The sequence below is a fragment of the Python bivittatus genome, unplaced genomic scaffold (assembly GCF_059951505.1).
Source record: "Python bivittatus isolate LINGU-HERP-01145 unplaced genomic scaffold, Pbiv_v1 ctg000340_np1212, whole genome shotgun sequence".
In the NCBI taxonomy this organism is placed as follows: domain Eukaryota; kingdom Metazoa; phylum Chordata; class Lepidosauria; order Squamata; family Pythonidae; genus Python; species Python bivittatus.
The window spans coordinates 29375522-29397201 of record NW_028277056.1 but is presented as its reverse complement, the minus strand read 5'-3'; the positions used below and the strand labels follow the sequence as shown (position 1 = coordinate 29397201).

Sequence of the window (21680 nt, the reverse complement as noted above, 5' to 3'; positions counted from 1 at the left end):
GCAGTGAATGGGAAGAGGGAGATAGGGATCAGTATGGGAATAGTTAATTTCCTGCCAGCACAGGTATCTTTGTTAGGGGGAGAGGAAGCAAGTGTCATGACATCATGATGCAAAAACAAGAAGTTACATATTTGTATCAGATGTCAGGAAGCAGGTCTGTAAGAGTAAGATTTGCATCATAATGTCCCTGCGCTTGTGTCTTTGGGTTTACCTACATCTTAGCTTGCTGCGGACAGCCGTACTTGCCCGTGTAGTTTTCTGCTAACTGAAGGATGGGTAGTTAGCACGTCAGTTCAGAAAGAAACCGCCCTGTGAATGAATATGTGTGCAGGCTCCGACAGTTCCAAATGGATACGTGGACAATAACTGAAAGGCATTATGTGCACAGAAAACTGCTACAACATTTGTAAATCTAAGGGTTTACAGTAAATTTTACACTGAACAATGCCCACGTCTCCCCAGGAGAAGCTTGACTGCGTTCCGCAAGTCGCTTCCCTTTCGTTTGAATCTAACAATCCTGGCAGCGAGTCTCTACTGCCCGGAATGCATGCACGCATTCATAAATAAAGCCAGTGTCATGCTTCGTCTGGAGTGAACGTAAGTAAGCGTGTCACCTTCGCTTCGGAACGTGGCAGCCGGCAAGATTCGAACTACATTTCCCAGAAAGCTTAGCGGCACAGGGGCGGATAAGCGTCTGCGACGAGGCCGCTTCCCGCTCTCCCGGCTGAGTTGCTCTTGGGGGTGGGTGGTGGAAACGACGCCGTGGAGTCGGGAAAACGATGGGAGGTAAGTAGAATTGGGCCCTACCGAGCCCTGGTGGTTTCCCCGGTACTCCAGGGAGAGAATTTGTGAATGAGACAGTCGGGGGACGATGTAGAAGAGGATGGTTGGGTCTGTTACAGGGGATGTGTTTGCTAAAGCAGGACCCTGGGGGTGCTGCAACCCTGTATTTTAATAGGAGTCCCTATCGCTAGAGAGGGGGAAAACCGGGACCATGTACTGCCTACAGAGTTGTCACAAATCTTTATGGAAGCCGGATGGATCCTGCGGGTTTCTCTCCAGCCATCTCAATCTCTCAATTAGTTTCCCCTAATCCCCTAAAAATCTTAAAGACTCCCTTGAGTAAGTGTCTTAAAATTTCCTATTCAGTGATCTTTTTACAGTGCCATCCTGCACATATTTGCTGAGCACTCTCACTTCATTACCTTCAGAGATGTGGGAATGGGATTGCGTGGAGGAAGCACAAAACCGAACATTAAATGGGAGCAATAAAAAGGTGCATTCTGGTTGTCATTATCTTTCCTCCTCCTAAGAAAAAAGGCTTGGATAAAAATACCACAGAAAAGGATGGGTGTGAGAATTTGTTTTTCTTGCTAAGGTGGTGATTTCCCACAGATAGTAAGCTTAAGGAAAACAACAAAAAGAAGTGAATGGACTTTGCATTCCTTCCCTTTAAAAGTCCCTGCCCTAAGTTGGTGATATGATCAAAGTGTTGTTCCTACAGTGCAAATGCCTTCCAATAACAAATGGGCCATCCTAATAAAATTCTTCTGTGGATGAAACCAATAGCCTGATTTTTTTTTAACCTTTCACATTACAAGAGAGAAAAGAAGGACCTGGTTCTTTTGTATTGATGTTTTGAAAGAAAAAGTATTTTAAACTATTCCCCTTGTATATTTAAATTATATATTTACTGATTATATATTTAGTAAGAGTGTGCATGAGTAAACACACACAATGTGGCAAGGAATGAATATAAATATAAAAGCAAGTTTGATTTGATTGTGATGAGAGATTGAGGAAGGAGACAAAGGGAGACTAATGATAGAAGAATGGACATGAAAGAAAAGGAAGTGAAATGAGCAAAAGTAAAAGTAGAATGTCTGTAGGAAAAGAAAGTATGAGTTCTATATATAACAAGTAGATTAATCTTCCAACTGAGTCGATGGAAAGTGGATATAAAGGAAAGTAATGTAGAATTTCCTGGAACAGAGTATGTGTTGATTCATGCCAAAATGAAGTATAAAAGAAGGATGAAGAGAAAGGCTATGGATGAAAAAATGCAGAGGAGAATGATTGCTGCAGAAATGAGAAAAGAAAGATGCTGTATAATGTACAGATAGATAAAAATATGTCTGCAAAGAATGTAGTTAAGATTTAAGAGGGAGAGAAAATGCAAAGCTTACAAATTTGGGGGTTGAGTTAAAAAGGCTAAAGTGAATGCAATTAAAAATGAAGGAAATGAAATGATTTGGGATGGAATTGAAATCAAGGAATGCTGGAAAAGGTTTTGAAAAGGAAGTAAAAACTGATGTTAGAATGTTGAAAAATGGTAAAGCTATAGTTGATGGTGTAACTGGAGAAATGTTAAAATATGGAAGTGGTTTACTTATAGAGTGGCCATGAGACTTGCTTAATGTGTGTGTCAAGACTGCATCTGTGCTTGATGATTGGAAGAATGCTGTAATTGCTCTCTAACATAAACTAACCCTGCCCAGTTTTCTTTTTATTAAGAGTGCCTGAAAGGGTATTTGGCAAAATTCTCACTTTAGGGGCACTGAGCAAAATTTGGGAAATGGAGGGAATGTGCACAGGTTTTTGCTCTTTAGCAGCTTACTGAAAAATGTGCAAATGTGAGAAAGAAAATGTATGACTGTATATGTTTGTTGATTTAGAAAAAATGTGATAAGGTGAATTAAGTTTGCTTTGTGGAATAGTTTGTTTAAATACAGAGTTGAATATCAATTGCTGAATGTAATAAAAACAATACATGGTACTTCCTTTACTACTATGGAAGTAAAACATGCATGAGAATAAATGGAATGCTTAACAAATAGCTCAGTATTAAACATAGAGTAAGGTAGGGTGTAAGATGTCCTTTTGGCTGTTTGTTTATGTATAAATGAATTTGGTTGTGCTCATGTTAGAGTTGTATTGGTTGGAGTCATGAATGGGCATATACTTTTTACATAGATAATGTCATGTTGTTGGCTGAAAACCCGAAGTATTTGCAGTGAATGATAGATAATGTGATGCAACAAAGAGTATACATTTGAAAACAACTACATAAAATATCAAGAGTTGTGTTTGACAGGGGAAATGGAATGAAGAATTGCAAATTATTTATATATATATATATATATATATATATATACACACACATACACACACACATATATACACACATACACACACATATACATACATACATACATACATACACATACACACACACACAGTGCAAAAAAGTAGAGCAAATATATGCCTTTGTGTTTCTTGATAGAATGTTTTCTAATGATAAGAAAATGGATGGAGAAATTTTAAGATGTACAAATGCTGGTAGAAATTATTGTGTAGTACATGGTCTGTTGTGAAGAATGAATGAATGTTGAAATAAGTAAAAATAGCAGTTTAAGAATGTGCTTTTGTTTTTGTTTTTTTATATGGAAGACTTGAGTAGGTCAGGAGAAACCTAAAACTAAGAATAAAGTGGATATAGGGTGCTAAGTGTATGTAGTAAAATGAGAAGAGAGAGGGTCAAGAATGAAAGGGTGTTGAATGGATCTATATTGGATGTAAAGGTGAGTTACTACTATGAAATAAATATGTTGAGGTTGTTTGGTCATATAGAGAGAATGACTCAGGATTGAATTGCAAAACAAATATATGAAAGAATAGTAAATGTGTCAGTGGGAAGGGAAAGGCTGAGAAAGTTGTGGCTGGATGGAGTTGATACCTTAAAAAATGGATAGCTGAGAAGCTTAAGGGGAAAAAAAGCAACATATGAAGCAGTTCTTGATATATGGATGTGATGAAAGCAAGGATGGTTTGCAAAGATAGAAAGGTATTGTGTTGGCATAAATTAATTTAGGCTATATTTCCTTTTCTCTTATCTCATGCCTAACTTCTTTGGTGTACCATTTCTTACTTCTTTTCTGTGCTCTGCATAATGCTGCTTAGCCAAAAAGGAAGGAGCACAATGAATATATGTGTACCAAGAGTGGACTGACTAGACTGGATTAGATTGGATTTGGCACTGACATGGGAATATATTTCTTCATGCCTTGCTAAATACCTGGTGATGGTTTTAGCCCCTTTTTCTCTTGAGAACTCAATCACAGCAGAAGGCATCATACTGAATAGGTTAAATTTGTGTTAAATGATTTGGTGGGGCATTTTCTAAACTTAAACTACAGGTGTTAAACACACTCAGTTCAAACAACTTGAGAGTAAATTGAAATGCAGCCAAGGGTATGTGTTTCAACTTTGGGTATCTTGATGTCTCAAGAATATTTATTTATTTATTTAGGTACACCTGCAAATGCTTTTGCAATGCAATGAAGCATTCTAGTTTCACTGCATATCTAAATATTACCCTCTGTACAGTTTTTGGCTCCTAATTAATATGTGAGTTAGCTCTGATTTATCAAGGTATTTGAGAGACTACTCTGACCCACCCCCCAGACCTGAATAGACCAGCTTGGGGCCCTTCAGGCTTTTCTGCTATACCTACTGGACATTGCCAGTCTGGTAGAGATGAGTTTACTCTCAAATTAAATTTACATTTCCATTATTGTTACTTAGCTAACCACTTGGAGGCTTTTCTTGATCATGTATTAGCATTGTATTTATTCAGTAGGTAGTTGAACTATCCCCCCAGATAATGACTTGAGGTTGGTGAGAAGAGCAGACATCACAACTATTGCTGCTTTCCTGTTGAATTATAATTTAAACTCTGAACAGCCTTCTTTCCCTTTTCTTTTCCTTGTTCAGTCATCTTTCTCCTCATCTCTATCCAGTCTTATCTTACCCTTTCTTCAATTATTATTCAATATTTGAATTTCAATTTCAGTTATTGTTAAACTAGGTTTTTTTGCCCTGGCTCTCCCCTTTTTTGTGTTTTTTGGGCAGATATATTCCCCTCTGCCCAGTGTGTGTAGGGCATGCTTTGCAATATGATGATGATGATGATGCAAAATTCTTGCTGAGCAGAGCTTGCCAAATCATAGAAATGACTGTGCATAGAGGGGGATATTAGCATTGCTTTACTAGAATACTACATGCTGTACCTTGCTGTCTCTTCTGCTGTAGTGCTCTTTTTGATGCCTGAGTAACTGTCTTTTTGGAGTATTACAACATCATGGAATGTAAGATTTGGAAGTTACCTTGGAGATCTTCTAACAGGGATAACTGAAAAGATCTGAATATCTTGCTAGCAGTCATGCATTAAAGTTCAGTTGTTGTTGTTGCATATATGTATGGATTTTTTTCCCTTTTGTTAACAGTAGCTGAGATACCATGATGGATAATCGTTTTGCTACTGCTCTGGTAATTGCCTGCGTGCTCAGCCTTATCTCCACCATCTACTTGGCAGCCTCAATTGGCACAGATTTTTGGTTTGAGTATCGTAACCCATCACCTCCTGAAAATAACAGTGAAAGTAAAGCCACTTGGGATGAACTTTTTGGTGAAAATGCAGATGAAAACTCTTACACAGAAGCTCTCTTTCGATGGAATGGCACCATTGGGCTGTGGCGGAGGTGTATCACAATGTCTGAAAACTCTCATTGGTACAATTCACCAGGTAAGCTTGCACTAAAGAGACTCTGTAATGTATCTTTCTCTATACTATAGTGTATCTTTCTTCCATTAAGGTATTTCTTTACTTCTTCTAAGCGCATCTTTACTTTGAGAAAAAAAAAATAGGTACAGTATGGGGAATTACAACTGTTTTAACATTAATCACATTTCCTGCTCAACATTTCATCTCATGTACAGTTTTTAGGGAAGAGAGTTTTTAATACATGCAATTGGCAAGTACTTTCATTGTAAGTCAGAAAAAAACAAAGGAAGAAAAAGAAAAGAGGAATAAATTCAGGATTTACAAAATATTAAAATTACATAAATAATTTTCCAGAAATTAAAAGAAAAAGGAAAAATCCTCCACCGTTATTTTTACCAGAAACAGTGAATTAGAACAAAGAAAATCGGTTCAGTTTAGCACTTTAAAAACTAATATTAAAATCAAATGCACAAAAACAGCAAGATAAGAATTCTTAGTCAAATTACTAAGAATTAGCAAAAGTTTCTAATTAACCTGAAGCAGTATCTTTATGGCCAGTCATAATCTAGAATTTTAAAACCTTTAAAAAAAATTGTTAAATATCAAACTTCAGGTGTGGCAGAAGTCAAAATGTGCAAAATTAAAGTTTGTAAATGGTTTCTGAAATTAATATTAGTATCAGACTTATTTTTTTAGATATGAAGTTATTTTTGATCAGGTATCAGCTATCCACCTGTCCTCTAAGGAAGGAATTGACTGCAATCCAGGGGGAGGTATAAAGTATCCTATCAACTCTTATGTCTGGCCTGGACGGGCTCCCAGCTGAACTACTTAAAAAACATGTTGACTGGTGGGCCCAGCCGTTGGCTTCCTTATTTACGCTCATTGATCATTATGGCAAAATTCCGAACACTTGGCTCAATTTGATAATAATTCCAATTTACAAGAAAGATGGGTTTGACCAGCCCAGTAATTTTCGTCCAGTCAGCCTTTTATCTATTTTAGGCAAGCTTTACGCTAAACATCTTGAACGCCGTCTACTAGATTGGATGCATACAAATGATGTAATCGGGCCTGAACAGATAGGCTTCTGCAAAGGAAATTCTGCAATTGAAAGTCTTACATTGAACTTCCTAATTGAAAAATACCTGAAAAACTGTTATCATATATAAAACTATATACTTTGTATGGTGAGATGGGCAGCATACAAGTTTGATTCATATTTATTTATTTAGTTATTTATAAGTCTTGGTGATACTTAACAGAAAAACACCTTGCAAAAACCAAAAGGTATTATTTAAATCTGTTTCATCTTGTAATGAGTTATCTTCCAGAATTGCTGAGTTTTGTGATATTGCCATCAGATACAGAATAATGATCTAACCTGATTATTACATTTCTAGCAATTTTTTGAATATGCATTAGCCATTTTGACATTCGACATTGGAATAATATAACCCAAAAAATCTACCGGGTATCTCTGAATGTAATATTCATAGTAAATTTGGTATTTGGGAACACTGATAATCTCATATTTGCAAATCAGTTGTCCTGTTTAAATTCTTCACCCATTTAATAATGCAAGTCTTTGATTTGTTCAATTCTGAATCATATTAATAGCACTTATATATAAGCCCTAACAGATGTTCTTAGTTTTGTGATATAAACATTTCAAATTTGATCAAATTTTTAAGTATGCCACTTTGTTTTTGTAGCTCCATTTGAACTATACTATATATTTGGAGGTGTTGAAACTAGTGAGGCATTTTTGACTATTCCAAGAAGTCTCAGATGATTTCATCTTTGTTTTATTAAAGATTAAATTTTGCAGTCTATATGAATTATCTCTCCCTTGATAATTGGAGAGATTAAAAATTGGATAATTTTTAGCATGAAGATAAATATTTAATATTGAAGCAAGAGGTAATAAACCTGGACTTATTCTTCTTTTATATTCATTCCGTACTTTTAATAAGCTATTTACAATTAAATGCTATGTTTTGCACTGAACATTCCTATTTGTTATCACACCAGGAATATTTATGCAGGCCTTCTCAGAGCCCCCTTCATTCCCTTTGATGATATAATCCAATCTGTGTTCCTGATCAAACAGCTAGCTTGATAGTTTAGCTTAAAAATTTATGCAGTCATGAAATGTTCATGTTCTTATACATCTTGTAGAATTGATCCTCAGTCTTTTATTTGACCAAATAAAATTATTTGTCTTTGTCATTCAATCAGTGTTTTTTCTTCAATTCTTATTGGGATCATTTGGAACAGAAAAACTGATCCTTGGTTGGATATTCTTTTTTACTACCAATATTCTTCCTAGCCAAGATAAATTTAGCTTTTCCCAACTTAAAATACCAGCCATTACATTTTTCCAGATCTGTCAGTAATTATTTTGAACAAGTTTTAATTCTTTCTGATAAATAAATTCCTGTTTGGTTTAACATTGATATTAAACCCTATTGTTTGTTTCAAAGGCAATATTCCTCCTAAGATTCCGTGTAAACATCGATGTCTTATTCTTATTAGTCTGGTATCCTTATACCAAACTATACTGTTGTATATGTTCCATTGTTGATTTTAAGGAATCTTTTGGATTAGCGACTCTGAGTATATCATCAGCATATAATTCTAATTTATGATCTTTTTGCATTACTTTTATTCTTGAAATTTTACTGTCTTGTTGTATCTTCCTTGCCAATTGTTCTGATGCCAATAAAACAAGAAAAGGGACAACCTTGTCTTGTCCTTTTCATAATAATACTCTAATGGAAATCAGAGGTTTATTCCAAAGTGAACTGCATAAGTTAGAATAAAAACCTGACTTGAAATTTTAAAATTCAGAAGAGAATATAATTAAGCTGATTCAACAAAAACAAGATTTGAAAGTTAAATTGGATTCATTTAAGGCTTATATTAAACCTGCTGTAAATCCAATCTGGAACAGCAGGATAAACATTAAGGGCAAGGATGCAGAACATCAAGCATTATCTTTGAACAAAGAATTCAAATTACAGAGACAGAAGATGAAGGCCAAATTGCAACAGCAGAAACAGAATTGTATAAAAACGATTCAGAGGGTTCCAAGGGATACCAGGAAATTTGGGGAGATGAATTAGAGAGAGAAATAGAAAAATCGTTTGGTGAAGATAATAGAGTATTTGGAGACAACACAGATTGCAAAATGTAGATATCAGCAGAAAGTATTTAACAAACCAATTACAGAAGATGAAATAAAAGAAGCAAGACTGTCAAAGTTGAATAAATCCCTAGAATCCAATGGTTTTCTGCAATATACTGTAAGACTGTCAAAGAGAATTTGATGAAATTGTTAACTCAGATAATTAATAACAGTGTCAAGTACTTTCTTCTTCATGGCAGGAGGATCTCTTATATTTGCTTTATAAAGAGGAGAATGACCCAATCCATTTGGTTTTACAGGACTATCTCTTTATTGAAAATGCTGCAGGCTATTTACAGTCTTTTAGTCAACATAATTCACCCTGTTCAGACTGGATTTGTTCCAAGGAAATACATGACAACTAATCAGATACAGTGGTGCTTAAAAGTTTATGAACCCTTTTGAATTTTCAATATTTCTGCATAAATATGACCTAAAATGTGACCTGTTCTCCACACAAGTACTAACACCAGATAAAGAGAACCAAATTAAACTGATGAGTCAAAAAATTATACATGTTTATTGATTTATTGAGGAAAATTATCCAAAGCTACATATTTGTGTGTGGCAAAAGTATGTGAACCTCTAGGATATTCAGTTCATTTGAAGGGGAAATTAGAGTCAGGTGTTTCAATCAATGGGATGATAATCAGGTGTGAGTGTGGGAGGTCATGCCTTATTTAAGATACAGAATTCTGGGTATTCACTATCAAAGTCTGATTTTCACAACAGAGGTATGTGGAAGTGTGTCATGGCTCAAACAAAGGAGCTTTCTGAGGACCTCTGAAAAATGGTTGGTGATGCTTATCAGGCTGGAAAAGGCAAATGGTGATTGAAAAGCTAGACTAGATGTGACAGATCAGGGGAAGAGAGGATAAAAAAGGGGCGTTTACAAGCCAGGCTGTATTTAAAGATAAATAATAGATTAGGGAGAAGGGAAGGAAGGCAGACTGGTGTACCTTTCCATGTAACAGTTTTGGATCTCAAGAACTGTTATTAGAGCCTCCAGAAATTAATGGAAGGTAGGAATGAATATAGGGGATCCCTATCAATGATTGCTCACCAGTGCTTTTTCACTGGGTTAATTCAACATACTCCTTGTCTTCCTGAAGCCACAGTTCTCCTGAAGGTGGGGATTCAGACCAGTTCAGAGAACTATATTGCTCCTTTGTCTATCCAGAGTCAGCTAATTAGCTGGATTCTGCTGGAGCTTCCAAACTATGAAATCCAACTCAGGAAGGAGCCAGGAAGGGAAACTTTATGATGGCAAATGCTATTAGAAAGGCCTTGAATAGTATGTGATCTTTCATGAAGAAGTATCATGAAAGAAGTGTCAAAAGAAGGAAACATGGCTTTGCGTAAGAATGTGCTTCTTCCTACTTTGTTATATGGAAGTGAAAGCGGTGTGTCAGAAGAAATATAAAAAGTTGAATTCATTGGGAGTGGAGTGCTTAAGAGTGTGGGGTGAAACAAGAAGTAGAATGAAGAATGAATGGGAATAAATATGGAGTGAATGCGAAACTGAGTGAAGTATGAAAGAAGTATATTGAAATGGCTTGATCATATAGACAAAATGAATGAGGATTGAATCACAAAAAATATATAAGAAGAGTGAATGGGTTGAGAGGAAGAGGAAGACTGAAAATGTGGTTGGATGGAATTGATGACATCCTCAAAAAGAGCAAGTCCAGTTTAAAGAACAAAAAGCAATTTATGAATGAATTGACCTTGTGAAAGCAGGATTGGTTTTCACAATAGAAATGTTTGAAGAGGTATAGTGAATAGTATTGGTTTAAACTATGTTAGCTATATTTTTTCTTGCCTTAATTTTTGTGGCTTAATATTTTTCACTCCTTTTCTGCACTTTGTATAATGGGAATACTTACATTAGGGAATAATGTGATGAGTATAAATTTTGCATTTATGAATTTTTTTTAATACAAGTGAGCCTTTCAACAAGATGCCTACAATGCTTCCTGCATCTTTCACAATAGAGGTGATATTGACATTTAACCTGAGGAATAAGTCACTTCTGCATAGCAAGCAGGAATGTAAGGGAAGGGGTATTCTGTACAGTATAAGCATTGTTATATAGTAACCTTATGTCTTCTTCAATACCTAACTTATTAAGAAGGCTCTTCCTTCTGAATATGCTTAAAATTGTGCAGCATGGGGATTTCAGAAGTGAGATTATCTCAGGACAATTAGGGAATTTTCTGATAGATGTGAGGGCTTCCTTGTAAATTGATTTTTTTGTTTGTTTTATATCCTACCTTTTGTTCAGGAGCTGATGATAATGTACGTAGCACTTCCTATTTTTTCCCCCACAACAACTATCCTGTGAAATAGGTTGAGTTGTGAAAGGTGGAATTACCCAAAGACACCCCATGAGCTTCCATGGCAGAAGGTGGACTTGAACCTGGGTCTCCCTGGTGCCAGTCCAGCTCCTTAACTACTACACCAAGCAGGCTCTCACTGAATCATGGCTTGATTATTTTATTTCCTGTCAAAACAGATGGTTGATACTGATAATATCATTAGGAGGTAAACCAACTTCTGTTTAATTAATCATGGGGTCTTGAAGATACCTTACTGTGATGTGCTAGAATAATCAGCATCTCCAAACAGGCTTTCAGATTGTACAGTACACTTTTTATTGAGGTAAATTTTCCTCATGCTTTTTTGGGGGAGGGGGATTAGTTATTTTTGTTAAATATGCAAAGGATTTTTAATATAAAATTTGTCTTTGTTAAATCATTATGAGAAACTTAATTCATTGGTGCAGCCAGTAAGTAACCTAATCTTCATCTATGTCTTCTTGTTCATAGTCTGGAGAAGAAAGACAAGCTTTCTTACTTTCTCAGTTATCAGTGAATTAAAAATTCTCTTTGCATCTATGGAACTAGCTACTGTTATTAAACTGGATTATTACTCCATTAGTCTTTGAAGCCAAATGATTAAATGTCTCCTACCAGCTCACTGCTATAGCTTACTTTAAAACCTGATAAAGGTCACCTTTAATCCTGAAATTCATTATAAGTGTGTTGTTACAGAAGATGATTGCAGAGTACCCATATCATAGTCAACTTCTCTTCTCAGGAATTAAGGATTGATCCTGGTACGAAGAATTGAAAATATTGGCAAGAAAATGATCTGGAGATAGTGCTTGTTTGTTTGTTTGTTTTTAATGCCCATAATTTAACTCTGTAATTACATTTCTCTTTTCAAGGTTTCAATCAATTCCTTCCAAACCTCAACACCACCAGAAGTAAAACAGGTATTTTTCAGTACTTTGTTCAAGTCTATGGAAGCAGACTTTAGGATAGTCCACATAAATTCATCATTTCTTTTTAGTCCAGTGGTGAGAAACTTTATCTTTGACAGTTCTATTTCTTCATGTTTTCATATGAGGCCAGTTCTTGATACAGTGCTCAAAATAATCCATTCAGTTCCATCTGGCGTCTTAACAAGAGAATTAAGTTGGTTCTTCCTGCTTTCTTATTATTATGACAGGAATATTTGGAGTTTCACTAAATTAGTCTTTATTTCTGGACACTGAAATCTTTTTCTAAATGCATCAAATAAGCATTGTAGCCATATGTTATTAGTTTGAAGCTTTCTTTATTCTTATCTTCTGTACATTTGCTGCATTATCTGTGATAAAGCTGTCCATTTGAATTTGAAATTGTTTTCAGTTTTACTGCTGCTACATCTCAGTATTCAAATAGTATGTGCAATTCTGATGTGTAATTTAGCTAAGAAAGGAAGATAATCCATTCTTTTCTTAACACACAAGCTGATCATTTGGATTTTGCTCCAACCATTAGTGCTAGATTATTGGCATACTTTTCTGATGTTTTTCTATACTTTTTAAAATTATCCTGAGATCCCTTTTCTATTGTTGAGTTGCAGCCTCTTCAGAATAACAATCATGTCAGTCAAATTAATGTTCTTAATTCTACAGAAGAAGAATTCGTGGCTTAAACAGAACAGCTTTTAAAGTTGCCTCTTGCTTTACTATACTGGTTCTTATTCTAAACATATCTTTGCCTGTTCTCTAAACGTTAACACTTTTTTTACTTCTTTTTGCAGTTTTTTTCACATACACGATGTGACTAGAACTCTGTTATCAGCTAATGGTAGGACATTAACCATGGTGCAGGTGGACAGAATCAAAATCTTGTTTTGTGGGAATAAATCCTCCAAACTAAACAGATCAATGTATTTAATTAACTTCATGCTGTTCATTTAGTATTACTAACTGTGTGCACTGATAGAAACAAACTTGTAAAAGAAATAAATGCCTCTTTTATTTGAAGTGCATTAAAATGATAGTAAGTTGGGAAGCCAACCAAAAGCTGAGACCAGTTTAGACAAACAGTTGTGGAGATGAAAAAGTTAAATCATATGACTGTTAATTAATTTGAAGATCCTGTATGTTCAGACGTGTATCTTCAAAGGAAAAGAAATTCTCATGATGCTATTTTGTTCAGACAATCAAGTCTTGAATTTCTTTGTTGAAATATTTTTCCTTCATATTCATGGCTTGTTTTACTCACAAATATTCCAAGGTAGGATCTCCTTTATTTACCATTGCCATGATAGATTCCCTCTTTTAATCCTTCATGGTAGATATATTCAACATAAGAAATGTATTCTTTGAGGCAGTAGGGGTATATTCAACTGATTCTTGTTTCATTTCTCCTTCATTTTATATTCAGAGAGTTCCTCCTTGCCCATATCTGCTTTACCTGTCTACTGTTCTTTAACTGATTTCTTTCTCTTTGCAACTTTTAAAACAAGAAAGGTGAGGGTTTGACTGTTATGCACATTTGTACCTCCTGCACAGCTGATTAGGTCTCTCACCACCATATACTGTTATTAACAAACATGTTCATAGAATATAATAGAGAAGTTGAGATGATTCATTGTGATACATTGGAACTAGATTCATTTTTTCAAAAGTATTTTAAGATTCTAAAATCCATTTTTTTTAAAAAAAAGGTATGTTTAAAAAAAATTTTTTTTTTTGTTATTTAAATCCAGTTTCCAAATAGTTATACATAGAAATACGTTGTAAGTGTCAACAAAATCTTGGAATGCCAAATGAGAATCCTTGAGTTTAAAAGAAAAGTTATCTGTACTTTCAGAAAAACTAATTCTGCATGGCACTAAGACTAATCAAACAAAGACATAACGTTTTGAAAGCCATCAGATAAGTCTGCCCTTATTTCTAGTAAGTCTTTTTAAAACCATGACATCTAAAGCTAAATTACATTTAAATCACTGATTAGTTCCAGGAATCCTTTCTGGCTTAGGGAGTTCAAAAGGAATGTTCAGATTTAAATCACTTAATTGAACTGAATGAATTTAGAACTTTATTTTTTTTAATCATTGGGTTTGTGTAAACACTTGTATCTTAAAATTTCAGAAGAGTTTTCTTGTTTACCTGATTAGCATAATAAAAAATCTTGCAACACCTTAAAGCAGGAGTTAAATACATCTGCAACTCTAGGGCCATATAAGACCTTAAAACTCCTTTCAGGTGGCTTCTGATGTGATTTCAAAAACTTCTTTCAAATGATCAGTTCAGATCCTTTGTAAGATTCATCTGCCCTGGCAGTCTCTTGGGTGGGGGAAAACAAAAGGATGCCAGAAAGAGAATAAAAATCAAATGCCACAAAGAATGGATCTGAAAAATATAGAAGAGGTCTCTAGCCCAACAAATTGTCTTCATCATTGCTCACCAACTGGTATCTGCCTCAAACATATTACTCCTGAAGGATTGTAGGTCTCAACAGAAAAATATTGCCCATCCCCACCATAAAAGCTGTCAAACAAATCTGTTCATCTTTATGATGACCCAAGATCATTTAAAGTAGGAACAAAGGTCCTTATCTATTTATTAATATATATGTGTGAAGAAAGACAAGCAAAAATTAGAGACTAATAAAAAATATTTATTTCATTCTGAAAGGTGAGATGGTCACAAAATGTGTCAGCTTTTCTCTTTCGGATCAATTCATGGAAAAATACAAAGATCCTGGGAATCATAATAGTGGCATTGACCTGAACCGAACCTGTGAGTATTTTTTGGTTCCATTTATGGGAAACAAATAGCTTAAATGTTTGTCTCTCACAAAGGTAAATGGCAAGCAGGCTTCTGCAAGGGAATATATGTAGAATTACATAGTTTGATATTTTCTAAAATGGGTGAAATATAGGAAAATGACCAAATCTCATAAACATTTAGCAATCTCACTTTTGCAATTTTAGTCTTATACGAAAATGGTAAAATCTCTAAGGTTTTAATATCTTTTTCTATAAAATCTAGGCATTTTTTTTACATTTCAGAAAAAATATATATTTAATTGGGATTCTTTTGAATGGTATCTGAAGAAGTTGTGGCTGACGTTGCATACGTTGTAGTTTTGTAGTTAGTGGTTAAGATTTTCGAAAAATAATGCCATTTTACTTAGTATTTTAGTGGAGAAAAAGGCTACAGTTTTGAAACTCTGGCAAGAAATGACACGTTGTAGAAGCAGTTCTATACCGAGACACCTTCTATTGCGAAAGTGAGGAACTGGATTGGATTCAAGGTGCAGGTTAGCTTGTAGCCTTTCCCAGCAATTCTGATAAGAGTGGGCAGAAAGGGCACCTTGCAACAATAGCTTGCTGGCTTAGCTTCCCTGTCCTTTCCCAAAGAGATGGGTGAACGTGGGCCTAAACCATGGATATTGCTGCTTCAGATAACTCGGTGTGAGTGCTACGAGGGCTCAGGATTTAGGGCAGGAACGTAGCCTTCACATGAGACTGAATGGGCAGGAAGGGGGGCTTGGAAAGCCAAAAATTCTCTGATATTGCTGTATTATACTATAGACAGTGACATAACCTAACAATGTTCATTTGTCCATTTCCTTTAGATCTCTGGCGCTTTCAGTTTCTCCTGCCTTTTGTCAGTTTAGGACTCATGTGTTTTGGGGCACTTATTGGGGTCTGTGCTTGTGCTTGCCACAGTCTCTATCCTGCCATTGCCACTGGAGTTCTCCACTTCCTAGCTGGTGAGTCCTCTTGGGGAACATCGTCCGTGTTGAAGCATGAATGTCTTAATAATATAAGGCAAGTGTTCGTTGCTGTGGTCTGACTGTTGTTTGCTGATTTTTCACCAGGTTTGTGCACACTGGGTTCAGTTGGCTGCTATGTAGCTGGAATTGAGCTGCTCCATAAGAAACTACCTCCTCCTCCTGTGCAAGGCCAGTTTGGCTGGTCCTTCTGTCTGGCTTGTGTCTCAGCACCTCTGCAGTTTATGGCCGCTGCCCTTTTCATCTGGGCTGCGCGCACAAACAGGAAAGAATTCACACTTCTGAAAGCATACCGTGTGGCATAATAAGATCCTCATCTTTCCCCAAGTCTCTTTCTTTAACCTCCTTGCTGTTTTTATTAGTCATTTATCTGTTTTGCAGAATGCATGCTTCTAATCACTTGTAATGAAATGGCTTGGAGGGCTTAACATTAAGAGACCTGGAGGCTGGATTACGAGAAATTGCTTTTTCTTGCCAGAGATCTATAGGATTTCAGCACATTTTTAAAATACATCCAACATACTTATTTTTTCACATCTAAACCTGATCTGTAAAGCAAACTAAGAGGATACTTTAGGAGGTTAAAGGTCTTGATTAAACTAATATGGACAATATGTGTATCAGATAAGCCAAGACAAGATTTTTCACAACGGTAGCTATGAAGCCTCCTCTGAAGATTGTGATAATAGTTTTGTTCCCCTCTTCACACCTATCATTATGCCTTTTCCCATCTATTCTGTCCAGATGGTTGTAAAATGGTTGACAACTGTGGAATTTTTAAATCTTGTGAAATGATTGTCAAGATTGTCTGTGGTTTTTTTCTCTCTTCTAATAGAAACATCCATTATGAGTTTTACTTTCTAATTTGACAAATATAACTGTATATAAATCTTTTTAAATACTTTATTTATGCAATGCTACATTTTGTAGAAGTATTATTCACGTCACCTAGACGAACAATTTTGTTGGAAGAAAATAAATCTGAGCTAAGGCTCATTAATTTTACTGGACTTGTATGTGACTGATGATAGAAGAAAATGCATGTGATAAAACAGTTCATTATAATGCACTAATTAAAATCTTGACATCCATCCTTTTCCTTTTCAAATCATATAACATGTATAGGGGAAAAATGAAGAATTCAAACTATAAAACCTAGATTAAAAAGAAAAGATACACATTGATAAGAAACTTACCCAATGCTTCCAACTTGACATTGTCAATATTTGTATCATAATTTTTACAAATTGATACATGTAGGTTGTATCTTGCAAAAACTATGTTCAGCCTTGCAGCTCCCAGTTAAAGTATCCTTTTTTTTTTTAATACGGAAAGCATATGTGTGTATGCGTGTGCAGTCAGACTTAAAAAATACAATGTGGGAGGAAAAGGGAGAGATACAATTATTCCTTCTCATGAAAGAATTTGAAAATGTTACTCATACGTTTCAAATACATTTTCACAGACATCTTACAGCAGTTGGCTTTGTAAGTACTCTGACAGCAAAGAGAGAATGCTGTTACAGTTTGCACTCTGGGAAGATTTGATTTACCTTGCAAACAAGTGTCTGACTCTCATAGTAAATGAGTGGCAGCCCCATTTAGCTCTTTAGAGAAAAAGCAAGATTATCGATTAAAAAAATTGAGTTTAAACTGAATTATAGTGAAGAGTATTGCATTGGCCTCTTATTTTTATTAGTTGAAACCTACTGTGTTTTTAATTGTCAGAAGTTTATCCTCCCTTACTCCAAAGTAGTTGAGATTAATAATTTGCCTACCTTATACTCCTCTAGCCTGAGGCACACAGCTAATAAGTATGAGTGTATGTGTTGGAAAAATATTGCTTTGCTGTGTTCTAGAACAGGTTTACGTTCATTTGAATATAATGAGTGTAGGCAGAACAGGAATGGGCAGTTTGTTTAGAAAAAGAAAGCAGCTCAGAATATTATAAGTATTGAAAGTCCTTGGATGTTAAATATATATTTTCTATGCAAGCTGAGCATTTTTATCATATATTTTCCCTCAAAACCATAGAAAATAAGGCTGTACAGTACTTTGATTGGAAGGGTTCCTTCAGCAATCAAAAATTCAATCATGTTGTGTTGCTTAAAGCATGCTGAAGAGTACTCATTTCAGGTTTGCATGTCCCAAACCATAAACAGCCTTTTCTCACAGCAACTTCCTGCCAATTGAAATGAAAGAACAGATGCTAAAGAACATGTCAGAACTTATAATGTGTTAGTACTACCATCTGTTGGCAGTTTATAACATTGGAGGCATTACTTATCATTCAACCCTCAAAGATTTCTGTGTAATATATTTCTTTTTTCTGCTTTTTGCAAGTTTAAGGTTTTTTTTAGTACTGGAGTGTATTTATGCCTAGAAATGTATAACTAAAACTGTTGCTTATACAGGTAGTCCCCAGTTTAAGAATGAGTTCCATTCCCAAGGTCTGTCCTTAAATCAAATTCGTATGTAAGCCAGAACGGTATTATTGTATAATAGTTTATAAGTAGTATTGTGTAATTAACTCAAACCATTGTGTCTTTAACTCGAATTTTGCTGTAGTAGGATCTGTGCTTAACTATGGGTCATCCTTAAACTTAGCATTCTTAACCTGGGGACTTCCTATATTTGAAGCTGACTAAAAGTAGTTAGCACAGCGTGATATCTTTCAGTTTCAGGAAATTTTGAGTGCCTTTTTAAAAATTTATTTAACTTATCTTTTGTGGGCACCTCAAATGTTAAAGTATTCTAAGTCCAGGATTTTATTCTAAGGGAGAGAATTGGGAGGGTGTCAAAAAAGTCAAAGTGGGGGTTCAGTTGCATAGTTGTGGCTATCATCATGACTTTTTCACACACCCTCCCCCCAGACATTCTTGGCCAGAACTGATTTATTTTACAATTCTTTCAAGTTTTTGTTAAAAAGATCATTTAGATTTTGTTGCAGGATCATTTAAATCCCCTTGTTAAGCTATTCCTTGTTTGTTGATTATGTGCCATAAAGCCAGTATCGACTCTTAGCGACCACATAGATTTTTCTCCATGATGATCTGTCCCTAACCTTGGACTGACATCGTGGTTTTCTTTTTGCCAAGAAACCACATGGAATCCTTGTTGGACTACTTTAAATTATCCAGAGAGCTACCATCTTCTGCCCACCCTTGTAGTAACTGCGTATACATCAGTAGCTTGTAACCAAACTTGAATTCCTAACTTGTAATAATGTTTTCCTTGAAACAGAATAAATAAAAAACAGCATATGCTTTTGTAATCTAAAAGATTCCATGCTAATTCCTACAAAGAAGGGCTGCTCATGTAAGAATTCCATAATATATGAAGGAGTTCTGAGAGAGGTAAATTGGCAAAAATATTTACTTTAAATGAATTAGGAGGATTAACTGGAACTCTGAGTACAGCATATATTTGTACAATGTTGAGACAGAGGGCAATGCTTTTAATTTTAGAAGGGTGGAAAGGGTGGAGATGCCTTGAAATAAAACTGAAACATTGCTATTAAAGCTCTGTTGGGTGGGTTGCTCAGTAAACTAATGAGAAGGGTGTGTTTGTGGTTGACTTTATGGTATTAGAAATTAGTTTTCAGTAGCAGAAGTGGTGCATTTTTAATAGACCCAATCCATTATCTTGAGTAATGGTGTAGTCTTATGGAAGTTTATTCAGAAATACTGTACATCCATTGTGTTGAATGGAGTTTTTTCTATTTAGTAAGTTTGTTTAATATTAGTAGATACATCCCACTGCAATTTATGAAACAGTAATTGACACTAACCTAAGCATCACTTCCATTGGACATGCTCAGCAAAACCTATGTATTATGTCAGATGACATGCTGGATTTCTTTCCCAGATCAGTGGGTGCCTGAAAGTCACCTTAAAACACAACTTGTGCTGCTATTCTCTGTGTTTTCTTCTCTGCTTTTGTTTTCTTGTTTTCTCATTTCTTCTTTACAAATAAAGTTCCCTTTGAGTGTGATTTGGAAAACTAAGGTATGTCAGGAAGAGAAGGAATGAGGAAAAGCAGATATTATATATACGTAATTTGCAGGAAAAGCTGAATTGTTTTAATTAAACTTGCAATTTTTAAATGATAGAATATTAGACTGCATTCCATGCAGCCATTACTACATTTCACATATGTAGTTTTGTAACCTACCCATGGGCTCCTCTAGCAATTCTTCTGGATTATTCCTAGTCAGTAAGTTACCTGAATCAAACTCGAGGGATTTTTGTTCTGAAAAATTGAAAGACTGACTAGGTACATGTGTGAGAAAAGAGATGTTTACACACAGTGTACACAAAATCTGGGCTTATAAATCAGCAGAGGGATGTTTATAGTGTTCTGTTCCTCCTACCAACTGCTGCCTATGCGTGAATAGATCTCGTTTGAGGGATTATGTGCCATTAAGGAGCATAGATTTATGCATATAATTAAGATGCAGTCAGTCACAATCGGTTCCAGAGAATGACCTGAACTTGCAATCCACTGTATAGAATATTATTTAGTAACTTAGCTGCTTGTGATTGGCTCTAAAAAGATTCCAAGACTTGCACAAGAGGTAAATAAATATAAGGAAGTATGTTTTTGTGAATACTTTTAGGCATGGTTTACATATTAACCTCAGTTTTCCTAACAGTAGTGAATCTGGATTTCTGAAGCATGTTCAAGTATCCTACCTTCCCCTCACTGCTTGGGTTATGGGTCCGTATAAGATACAATTTCTGCCAACTTTCTGCTTTCCATTAATACCAATAAACTTCTCTACTATGAAATGTTACAGTGCTGCTAGAGACTGAAAGAATCTAGTATTTAACTTAAATTTATTAAAATATTATTCAGTGTGTGGTTGAGATGTGACAGTAAGCTCATGGGTAACTTTGGGCCAGTCATTCACTCTCAGCCCTAGGCTGGGACCTCGAAAAACATCCATCTACCAACCCACAGTGATCCAGTATGATAGATTATAATCCATAACCTTCCATGAAAAGACCTTCATCCGGCAATAGACTAATTCAGGCCAATTATTTAATCTGTACAAGAGGGTTTTATTGTAAACGCTAGGGTCAGGATAGTGGTTAGGAAAGCAATATTTTTGTTGACAGAAGTACCATCTTGAGCAATTTGGAGAAAGTGCTCTGTAAAAATGAAACTGCATTTATATAGTAAATAATTCCCCTTTATTACATACATCCTTTAATATCCTCTGTTAATACTCAAAGGCATTACAATTTTGTCTATTTTTAACTCCTGCTACATTATGTGGTACATCTGTGGTATATGGGTTTTGTGGCCAGGCTGGTTGTGGTTGGGCTGGCACAAGTCAGCAGAAGGAGAAGGAAGAAAATGTGAAGAAACTCGGGTATGGCCTTGCAGGGCAACTGTGCTGTCACAAGGGCAGGCGAAGCTGTCCTGGCTGTTACCGGGGTCTGTTGTGGGGCAGATGGAGGCAGCCTGCTCATTGGCCAAACCTAGTACATGGGGACTACAGCCCTGGAGGGGAACCCACATCCTCAGCTGCTAGAGGAAATGCCGGTTTGAGCTGTAAAAGGATTGGGGGGAGGAGATGGAGAGACGCATTGCCGTGTTTGAGCCTGTGCCGCTTTGAAGCATCAGGGTAGAAAGAGCCTTTGGCCCCAGAAGAAAAAGGCTGGAGGCTGCTTGGGAGAAGAAAAGTGAAAATCCTGACACACGGACTTCACCTGAACCCCAAGGCAGACAGGAACAGAGGGAGGCGGCTGCCTGCATATGGACACCTGGAGCCTTTGGGGAAGCCCCAAACTGGGAAGGGCTGGGCAGAAGATTCAAAGAAAGGTGCATCCTGCAACCTC

At 35.9% G+C, this 21680-nt stretch overlaps 1 protein-coding gene across 2 annotated transcripts; it reads left to right on the top strand.

Annotated features, from left to right (window-relative positions):
• Nucleotides 1-684: 684 nt before the first annotated feature.
• CLDND1 (claudin domain containing 1) lies at nucleotides 685-19383 on the top strand. 2 transcript variants are annotated; one of them, XM_007435868.4, is made up of 6 exons: nucleotides 685-786; nucleotides 5286-5584; nucleotides 11983-12030; nucleotides 14731-14835; nucleotides 15677-15814; nucleotides 15923-19383. In XM_007435868.4, exons 2-6 carry the CDS (start codon nucleotides 5299-5301, stop codon nucleotides 16138-16140), a joined length of 795 nt encoding a protein of 264 aa, XP_007435930.1. In that variant the 5' UTR covers nucleotides 685-786; nucleotides 5286-5298; the 3' UTR covers nucleotides 16141-19383. The 2 variants fall into 2 exon arrangements, with proteins under 2 accessions (XP_007435930.1, XP_007435931.1); XM_007435869.4 differs by lacking the exon at nucleotides 11983-12030 and having other exon boundaries at nucleotides 15923-19380.
• The last annotated feature ends 2297 nt before the right edge of the window (nucleotides 19384-21680 follow it).